The sequence below is a fragment of the Topomyia yanbarensis genome, chromosome 2 (genome assembly GCF_030247195.1).
Source record: "Topomyia yanbarensis strain Yona2022 chromosome 2, ASM3024719v1, whole genome shotgun sequence".
In the NCBI taxonomy this organism is placed as follows: domain Eukaryota; kingdom Metazoa; phylum Arthropoda; class Insecta; order Diptera; family Culicidae; genus Topomyia; species Topomyia yanbarensis.
In genome coordinates this window covers 63430985-63441671 of record NC_080671.1, presented here as the reverse complement: position 1 = coordinate 63441671, position 10687 = coordinate 63430985, and the positions used below count along the sequence as shown (strand labels likewise).

Sequence of the window (10687 nt, the reverse complement as noted above, 5' to 3'; positions counted from 1 at the left end):
TCGCTGATAATAATGTTTTTATAATTTATTTTCAAAGCATTTCGGGAGGGGCTTTAGCCCCCTAGCCCCCCCCCCCGCCCCTCTAGCTACGTGCCTGTAATCCATCAATGCCGACTAATCGTTTCCACAGTACAAATTGTGTATCATCTTTGAATTTAGCGTATAGATAGCAGCAGAGTCGGTCCACTAGCTACTTGACATCTATTTGATAAAACATTTTCTAATGTCATCCATGAGACTTTTTAGTAGGGTTCGTCGCGGTGCGGATGTGGGCGGTAAATGGATTGTCCGCACCGCAACCGCAAGAAAATAATAAAACCGCACCGCTTACCGCAACCGCACTTGAGTTACCGCACCGCACCGCGCGGTAATGCGGTAAATGCGGTAAAATTTTTATATTTTTAAAAATTGTGTTATTCATTTGTATAATGTATATATAATAAAATGTTATCCTTATTTACACGAAATTTAACTTTAAGAGGCAAACATTATACATTCAAAAACGTTCTACTGCAGTAATAGGAAAACTTTTATTTTAGCAACCCTTCAGTTAATTGAATGGAATGTTGTTCCATGTTGAAGTACTTTTTTCTTTAAATTGTCATATTTTCAATGTTTTTGTCATATGAAAATAAAATGAATGATTTTCGCATTTACGTAGTAAAAACCAGGAGGAATTTCAACAACAAAAAATAAAAGTCGAAATACCAGTACTTCTATATAGTAGCGCATATATTCCAATACAGTGAAATAAAAACATATTGTATTTCATCAATAAGAACAACGCTATATTTAAAAAAAAGCTCTATTCATTACATCTAATCAGGAGTCCGGTCTCAACCGGTACAGAATTATTGAACATTAGAAAAACTGCAAAAAGATTTGTAACATACAGCAAAAATGTTATTAAAAATAGGAGGTTTTATGGACAAAATATCCCAAAACTCTAACTTCCGCATTTTTCAAGAAACATATGTATTCTCATTCAGAAACTAAGATTGCTCCCTTTAAAAATGTATGAATGGTAATTTTCTAAAGGCTAGTTCGAAAGTCCTAGCATTTAATGTATTTTCCTCTAATATTTTCCCAAAGAGCCAATGGCAAAAACTTCAATTAAAGTGGACGGGAGTCAAACGATGTGGTAATTGGCAAAAATAGTTTTAAAAAAGCTACAAAATAGTCTTAACCCTCCAGCACACGCGCCGTTGTATTTTGTGAAACACCTTCCGAAACTCTAGCGAAATCTTCTTTCAGCACCAGCGGCTGCTCATTCGGGAACCATTCGCGCGAGTGCTGGAGGGTTAACTGAAAAATATTAGGACTTAATTTGGTAGAAAAATATCGTAAATTTGGATGGAAGTACGCGAAAAAAAGTTATGTAGCATACTTTTTGAGAAAGAGTCCAATAAAATTGACTGCAGAAAAATTCACATTGAATTTACACAGCAATCAAAGAAGATAGAAATACGATGTTGATGAACGTATGATATAATAATCATCATAATTTGGACCCCTACTTATTTTGGACGCTTTCATACATTTGTATCCTTTACTGCCAATTACTCCAAATTCGTTTGGTGTGATGAAGATAATTCTATTCTTTGGGTCGTGTTTAAGTCCCAGCATAATTAGTTCATCTCTAAGTCCTTTTAATTAACCAAAATTCACAGTTGAAAAATTGATACGATTTCAAACAGAAGTTATGCACTTTTAAATTGGATATAAGAGTACAAATTTATTATTTTTAGAAGATCTAATAATTTAGGCTCTATTTGGATCTTGCATTTTATGTGTTTGAAATGGTTAGTTTGTGAAGTTTTACTTAGAAGTATAAAAAAACTAGTGTCCAAAATATGTCATAAAAATAATAGCGTCAAAATATTTCGGACACAGCTAGATTTTCTTTCGTAATAGCAGTCTGTTTATCAATTTAGAATAACCAAAATTATCACTTTATCAATATTTTTTTTGCGGTGCGGTTGCGGTAAAACCGCGCGGTAAAAGCTCTTTCCCGCACCGCATCTGCGGGAAAAAGTGTCTTACCGCACCGCAGATTTTGCGGTGCGGGTGCGGCAAATACCGCGCGGTTGCGGTAATTACCGCACCCGCGACGAACCCTACTTTTTAGGATAAGTCGAAGTTTTTTCCTCAACTTTCATACATGTGTACAAACCCCTTTCTTGACCAACATTATTCTATCGAATATAGGGTTCCAAAACTATTTTTCTTTAGAGCTGTTTGGTCAGAAAACACAAAAAACCCGTTTTGATCAAGATATGTGCTTCTTTCACAGTGTTACAAGCTGTTCAATTTTTGCATTCCAGTACTCAATACAATGCTGCTAGAAGATTTAAAATACTCGAATTGCATGGGGAAGATAATCGAAGTCAGTCTAAATTGATAGCCTTTATCAGTTTTCAATAATATTGCAAGATAACGAAGTTATATCAAAACTTCATTAATGGTACTATCCTTGACAGCACTGCTTCAACGAAATCAAATCAATTTAATTACTATAACTTCAGTTCTGCTGATAATACTATCAATCATGAGTGTCCAAATAAAATATGATAGCCCCAGTTCCCAAGCTTACTAGTTTTTGTAAACAATTCTTGTAGAAACCAGAAGTTAAAACCGTTTAAAGTTATGGCGCTGTACAAACACCACAAGCGGGAACGGGTTAACCCTTAAAGGCGCAAACCAATTTTTTTCGAATTTTCTGAAAATTGTCTCACAGCTTTAATACGTGACTATGATAATTTTAAGATGATTTTCGCAATGTTGTTTTAAAACAACATTGCGCCTTTAAGGGTTAATGATTTTATGGACTTGTAACGCATGTTATATTAGAATGAACCGAATCATAAACTATCATTCAAACCAATTTCGTTATTTCCTTTCACAAAACAACTGCATTGCCAATCGTCTCAAGCCGGCCGAGAATGCATCATCGAATGGCTCATTTCTACGCTCCGACAAGCATAGCGTCGCGATCTGATTACGCTTCCCTATAGTTCTCCCGAGCCCGCAAGACACCTGCTACACCCGACTGATCACGAGCTGCCTCACCCGTAGCAGTCAGTCTATCGCTACGCTTAAATTGTATCGCCCTGTGGGGCTTAGGCTCTTCGACCACTGACTAACTGCTGCCACCACCGAACCGATCCGGCAAACATCACTGCTCTGTTCATCCACCAGCCATCAGCGGCGGCTCCCTAAGGCTGCTGCGAAATTAGGTGTAACGAGCTAGTTTCACCTCAAATTGGTTAAACTAAAACCAATTCCCCCCCCCCCCCCCCCACCCCCATTTCATCTTCTTTACGTTGTTTACGGTTCAAGCCGGCACAGACCCATCATCGATCTACGTTGGTTGGGCCGGTCGCTCCTTGACAAAAGCAGAAATTTAGTCCGATTCGCTCCGGGTTTCCTTTTTTTTGTGTACAAGAGAAGAGCTCCCAAATCGTAAAGAATTCTGTTTTTTTTGTGCGTGACTCCCCAGTTGGGGATGGCTGATTCTTTCACCTAATGCCACCGCTAAAAGGCTTCCTACTCGGCCGGTTATACTTCGGTGGCGGAACAACCCCGGTGCGATGTGGACGGGACCACTGACGAGAAGTGAGGATTTCATAATGCGAATCTGTGAAAAGGTTGCGGTGAGTTTCAGGTCTGCTGGTTCCTTTTTCACGATCCGCTACGTCCTGTTTTGATTCGGTTTTGCGTGTTGAATCAGCACAAAATGACGGTTCGACAGCAGAATGGCAATTATGACGAGTGGAAGGAATTGAATTGAAAGCCGTACTTAGTTTATGCAAGGAAAATACTGCAAATGGTATCAGTAGCGAAAAACACGATAGATGTTCGGATTAGCTGAGAGCTATTGGCTAGTCCGACAAATCCTGTACGGCATAGCATAAACATGACAGCAGCGCTTGGGAGTACAGGACTAACGAGCAGCAGGGAGGCCTACTTGTTCCGAATGCACGATGCGCATGATTGGCACGAGTCGGTTGCGAATGTGTTGGTTTCGGGTGAACTCCGACAAGTGTATGACAGTAGAAACACCCTGTAGCAATGAGAGCGAGTTTCTCTCGGGCAGAGAAGTGATAAAGAGAAAGAGAGGGAAGTTCGGAAGCATGGTGAGATAATTGAGGATATACGCTTTTTATGACAGCGGCGAAGGCAGCAAATCAATAATAGTGGCATCGAGGCTCTTACTGTGAGCGGTTTTCTTCTCTCGTTCTCTGCTACGGTGCCCTGTTTGCAGCAGTACGCAAGGCTCGTATGTTGTACCTACTCGCAAAGATTCAGTCAATGCTTGTTTATCGTGCGCTGCGGACGTGCCGAGCGACCCGTGCGTGGTGTTTTTATCCCGAATGGTGATTGGTTAGAAGGCATCAAAGAAAATTGTGTGTGTACACAGCAGAAGCCTAATAACTGGAGGAAGTAATTTTTAACCAGCGAAAAAAAATTGTTTCTCGCCAAAGGGTAGGAAGTAAATTGGCGTGCAGTGTTGAGCATCGCAGTGCCTCACCGGATGAGGGCAAATATTAGCCCAAAAAAAAAACAGTAGAAACAGACTTAGGGACGCAGCCGTCATGAGTGGTGCGGAGAGAAAAAATCAATCGCGCTGGTAGGAACGCGTATAGCGAAAACCGAAGAAATGTTGGATAGTGAACGACGTATAAAGTGGGAATGCCCTCGAGTTTCGGCGGGCCTCGTGTACTGATGAGCGGAAGTTCATAATTATCGGCTTCGAGTAGTGAGTTGAGATTTCAAAAGCCAATTTCGGAACGGAAGCTGTGAGAAAGCAAACCGCTCGAGATTAAGTGTTTTCCCCTTAATTGACCGTGTGAGAGGAAAAGTGGTTAGAAGTGCCGTTCTGTATTCGGCGGCCGCAAGGATTCACAAACGGACTGATGTAAACATTCGGCTGCAGCGAGAATTGAAATAAGAGATAGAAATAGTGCTACACAGTGTGCATCAGACAATCGCAGCTGAACATCGAAGTGGGAGATATGAGAGTCGGATTCGGTCACAAAAAAAGGATTACGAAATATTCAATTTCCGAATAAAAGTTTTTCCTCGTTTGGCCTATTGCCTTGGCCGATAATTCACACGCAAATATACGCCCCCCAACGACAGTGATCGCCGTGACCGGCCATTAAACAGTGTGCGTCAGGACCTCGGACTCCGGTCGCATTCCAAACGTATTACGTAATAAATTTTCGTATAAAGCCCATAACAAGGATTAAATTGGATTTATTACCAGTGAACGAAAAATTGATTTATGTACAAAATTGATTTTTTATGATTTTCCGCCTCGCTTTGCATTACACTTTCGGTGAATAATTTCTGTCGGGATCTGATGCGAGTGCACGTGCCGAAGGTGAAACTACGGAACACGGCAACGATTATCGCAGCACGGCGGCAGTTATCGGCATGCGGCGTGTTTCCAGCGAAGCATTATAAATAGTATTGTGATAATCATAATTCTAGTTAATATTCCTCCCATGAATCGGGTTAAAACGGAGGAGTCGCAGCAAGAAATACCGGAGAAAGTAGTGTTTCCGTGGAAAATCAATTAAGTGAGTTGGAATAGTCCACTGACTTTGCGCGGGTGAGATAAAATAAATGTATGCAAATGAGAACGTAAGGCGAAAATCACTTTTAAGATCATTAGAAAGGAAGGATCGAGATACGCCCTCTCATGTGTTTGTTAGTGTGCACCCAAACGATGTTCGGATGAAAGAAAAACCAACCCAGTAACGAGGGCAAATAACGAAGGAAAAAAAAGTTGAAATGGTGTGATAGTGTAAAGACGTACATACAGCATAGAAAGCATTCTCCCAGGATTAAGTGCGATTAAAGAGGTTGCGCGGATTAAGTGGAAGCTTCTGGGGATATAAATAAAGACATAGACTACGGCTCTTACACAGTGTTACAGCTCCATACAAAGCAAACATACATTTCAAGTATAGTGACTATGGTGGAAAGTATATGAAACGATAGCAGATCACAGGCGAAAATTGTATAATCCCTGTGGTAATATGCTTAATAATTTGTAAAACTCGGTGCTGCACAATATAACGCGAAGAAGACGACTACACAAACAGCACAATTATCCAGCTCCTAACTGATAATCTAGATCGTACCCTCGGTACATAAAACATCGTCAGCATCATACCCAACGATACGGTTCTATGCTGTCCAACATCGGGACGAGCAACACGAGGGAAAACGGAACTCATCTAATTCCTTTGGATAACCACGATAACGAAAGCGAACCATCGGCAGCATAACAACACACAACGAATGCGAACGCTTTTGCTGTGCTGAAACAGAGAGCCTCATATGGCAGCCCACAACCCGAGAATCGAGATTGATGATAGCAAATTGTGTACCAGCACACGGTCAGTACGGGTGGGAGTGAATACCGGTATACACTTTACCGCAAATAGAGAAGACGGTATCTCGTTTTTTGGGTTCATCCCAAACGCATATCCCCAATAACCTCGCATGTCACCACTACTCCTCGTCAGTCAACGAAACTAGAGAAGCATAGCGTATTAAGTATTGGAAATCGCTTTATCTTCACCCATCTCGGTAAGCGAAAAATCTTTATCATGACGACCGGTCAACAACGCAGCACAACAACAATGACATCCGAGACATCGGCCTCATCATTGGGCGATGTTGTTAGTAGCAGTAGAACTAAAACGCATAGTCATCGATCGAAAACAGCCGCCTCTATTTCGTCCGTCATTTCGGCTAGTTTACTGGTGGTATCGATTCTCCTGACTGTGTGCATCGTACGGACAGATGCCGAGCGAAGCTGCCCCGCGGCATGTCAGTGCAAGTGGAAGGGGGGAAAACAGGCGGTTGAATGCATCGACAAACAGTTGATTATAATCCCGGAGCACATAGACTACTCCACGCAAGTGCTGGACATGTCCGGCAACAACCTACAGATACTGCCGAAGGAGACCTTCAGTCGTGCGAATTTGCTCAACCTACAGAAGCTCTACCTGCGCAATTGTCGCCTAGGGCAGATCGATGACGGAGCTTTTGCAGGTCTGACCAACCTGGTCGAGCTGGATCTTTCCCTGAATCTGCTCACGGCAGTTCCATCCGCCTCGTTCCTGTACATAGCATCGCTAAGAGATCTCACGCTGGCCCGTAATCACATCCAAAAAATCGAATCCCACGCTTTTCGTAATGTCACCAGCCTCACCAAGCTGGACCTGTCGTACTGCGAGATACAAACTATCGCACCACAGGCTTTCGAAGGACTCAGTTCGTTACACTCACTAAAGCTGAACGGCAATCAGCTGTCGGAACTAAGGCCTAAAACAATCGAGACACTCAGCAAACTACACGGAGTTGAGCTACACGAAAACCCGTGGGTATGTGACTGCCGACTACGAGCAACCAAGGTTTGGCTAACTGACAACAATATACCGTATCCGATCGCACCAGTTTGTGCCGGAGGCCCGGAACGAATAATCGGCAAAACGTTCGCAGAACTTCACGTGGACGATTTTGCCTGCAAACCTGAAATGCTTCCAGTTCGAAGGTATATTCAGGCTTTCACCGGAGAAAATGCCAGCATCGAATGTAGAACCAGCGCGGTTCCGTCAGCCAGTGTCAACTGGTACTGGAACGGAAAACTACTGGCCAACAATTCGCAGTTCAGTTCCTACCAGCGAGTGTACGTATACGAGCAGGGCAATTTTGAAAAGCGCAGCCGGCTGGTGCTGACGAATGCCCAGGAGACGGACTCCAACGAGTTCTACTGCGTGGTGGAAAACCGAGCCGGAACGGCCGAAGCTAATTTCACCCTGCACGTTGTGGTGCGGGACATCGGATTCGCCATTGAAAACAAACAAATAATCGGCCTCAGTGCTGCGCTAGTAATACTGATACTCTTCATACTGCTGATCATCCTCTTCCTGTTGGTCCGGCTACGTCGGATACCGATGACGGAGACGAAAACACCTGGCCAGGTTGAGGTTATAACCTCCGTAAGTCCCTCTAGTAATGTTAATGGCAAGGTGAGCACACCAATTAATGATGTCCATTCTCCAGATCGAAAAAACTCCGGCGATCTAAAGTTCGCCAATCCGGTGCAGAAACCGCCCCGATTGACTGATTTGCCTTATTCGACGTCCCATTACGATGCCGGTGGCAGTTTGATCGCATCCGGTAACTGTTTCGTGTCGCCAACGCATTCGTCCGCTGGGAATAACCCTGACTTGATCAACGATACGAAACGGCTCGGCAGCATCAACGATCTGGCCGGTGGTCAAGGCCTGATGGAAAATAGCGGGAGTGCCTCACTTTCTGCGAACATAACCAACGCGCTGAACACGCTCTCACTGATGGATCCTATCGAGCGGCCGGGTAGCGGTGAGTACAGCCGGGCTGGCTGTGATTCACTGTACCCTTCCGGTCTATGGGAAACGCACAGCTCCAATCTTACGTCGGCACTGGAGCAAACAACTGATATGCTGTTAACGCGAACTCCTACGTCGACGATTGCCAGCGGAGGTTATACCACCTACTCCGATAAGGTTCCGATCATCGGGACGAACAACAACATGATGAATATGGACGACGAAACGTCATCGGTGGATTATCTCAGTCGAACGTTCCCTCGTACTCACTTCGGTGGCAGTGGTACGTTGACTGTCGCCGGTGGAAATGGAAGCAGCAACGGTTCCAGTGTGGTAGGTGCTGTGGGAGGACCTGTCCCTGCGCCAACCGGAGGTGGTTATCCTTCCGATTACGGGCTGCCCATTGTGCCCGGGGCGGAACAGCTACACAACAAACTGAGCAGTATACAGCCGATGCATCACGGCAGCACCGGGAGTATGCCAATGAATGCCAAGACCCTGCGTGTGTGGCAGAAAGGGGGCGTACCGGTGCTGCCGCCAGTGACGGCCTTGAAACGTGCATTATCCAACAGCCGGAACTCCCCAGACGAGGGCTACCAGGAAGGATGCGGTACTGATGTGTAGTCAATTTTTTAAGGTTCTGTTTTTATTACGTGCGTAGTTTAGCGGCCTGAGTGAATGAGAGGGGGGGGGGAGGACGATTGCGATTGGGATGCGAGAATGAGAGATTATCTTTATTTTGTATACATATATCAAGGTTGTTTGAACACACTTTGTTTCCTGATTGGACCGACGGGAAGTTTGTTCAAAGTTTTCCTTACTGGGGGGAATGTCGACTGAAATACTAGAAACGTAACTACACACAAAATGATAAGAATGTTTCTCTGAAGAGCGGAAAGGTTCATATCAAGGCTGGTGACATTATGGAGAGCGTGTAAAAAAAATCAAGAAGGCAAACTTTTTTGAAATGAAAAAGACTTGTAATTTAATTATTGAAATGGTAAAAAAATAGGTGTACAGAAAAATAATCAATAAACCTAGTTCATAATTATAGCGAGGAATAAATTATATATATACATTCAAACGAAAACGTATATAAATGGTTAAATTGAAAAAAGAAATAAAAAAACATGCAAAAAAAAACTAGGCTAGTTTTATATATGAAAAAACAACGTGTAAAAAGTTAATTTAATACGAGTAAAGTAAATCGGAGTAAATATAAAACCAAAGACTTTGAAAATTGTGAAGAACTTTCTTCTGATGCTACATTGTGAAAGGGTAGAAATCCCGAAGAAAACAATTAAAACGAACAGATGTAAGAGAGAATCTGTGGAAAATGCTAGTAAGGAGCAGAAAAAAACCTACATACCTTAGTAAACGATCTTTTAGGACGAAAGAGAAATAAAAAAATGAAGTATATAAAATTGATTACCTTCTTTTGTTTTTATTTATTTCACTGTTCCGATTCCTATTATTTGTCGAATTTCTCAGTTGCATCGTTAGTGTCAGTTGGAACTGGAATTAGGAAAATTTTACAGAAATAGATGATGACAGCAACGGTTAGTATTTAAATCAGCCAAATATAGAAATCAACAAAGCGTCGAGCATCGTAAGAAGTGTTGTGCACTACTATTTGTTTCAGAATGCTGCTCCAGAGTATGTGGTAAGTTGAAGGTATGTAAAAGTTAGCTGGCGCATAACAAGTCCAGTTCTTTGGTACAGCAACCTGGGGTTTTGATTCCGAGAATTTGCGTGCTGCAAATGGTCTGTGTTAGGTCAGACCGGACTAAGTGTATTGATTTCGAGAAAAACGCGTTTAAAGTTTGAATTGCAGCATCCTTTACATTATAATTGGAAAATTATTTTTACCATAATTCTTGTTTATTGTTTCATATTTTAATTTTTCAAATCTTGTAAAAGTGGAATGTAGATGAAGAAATTCTTTATCCAGTGCTATCATTAACTCATTTTTTGATGTTTTGCAACTTGGTCTAGTCTGACTTAACACCGACCAAATTTAAGGTAGTTTATGGGATTTAGAAACGTTAAATATTTTTCTATTTTCATTATTTGGCTCTCTGTAGGTATAGATTCTAGATGGTATTGTGAACATATGAAATTGCAGCTGTTAATTTTTTCGGACTAAATCACCTGTCAAAATCATTACATGCTATCCTTTGGTGCAAAAGGTTTTTGACTATCATCAAACCAGTTTTGATTTATTTATTTGTTTATTTATTATTAGTTTATTTGTCTACTCGCTCGATTGTTTATGTTTATTTATCGATTTACAG

At 42.1% G+C, this 10687-nt stretch overlaps 1 protein-coding gene across 1 annotated transcript; it reads left to right on the top strand.

Moving 5' to 3' along the window:
* The first annotated feature begins 4304 nt into the window (after positions 1-4304).
* On the top strand, positions 4305-9821 carry LOC131686239 (amphoterin-induced protein 2-like). Its single transcript, XM_058970500.1, has one exon. It carries the CDS (start codon positions 6624-6626, stop codon positions 9015-9017), a length of 2394 nt encoding a protein of 797 aa, XP_058826483.1. The 5' UTR covers positions 4305-6623; the 3' UTR covers positions 9018-9821.
* The last annotated feature ends 866 nt before the right edge of the window (positions 9822-10687 follow it).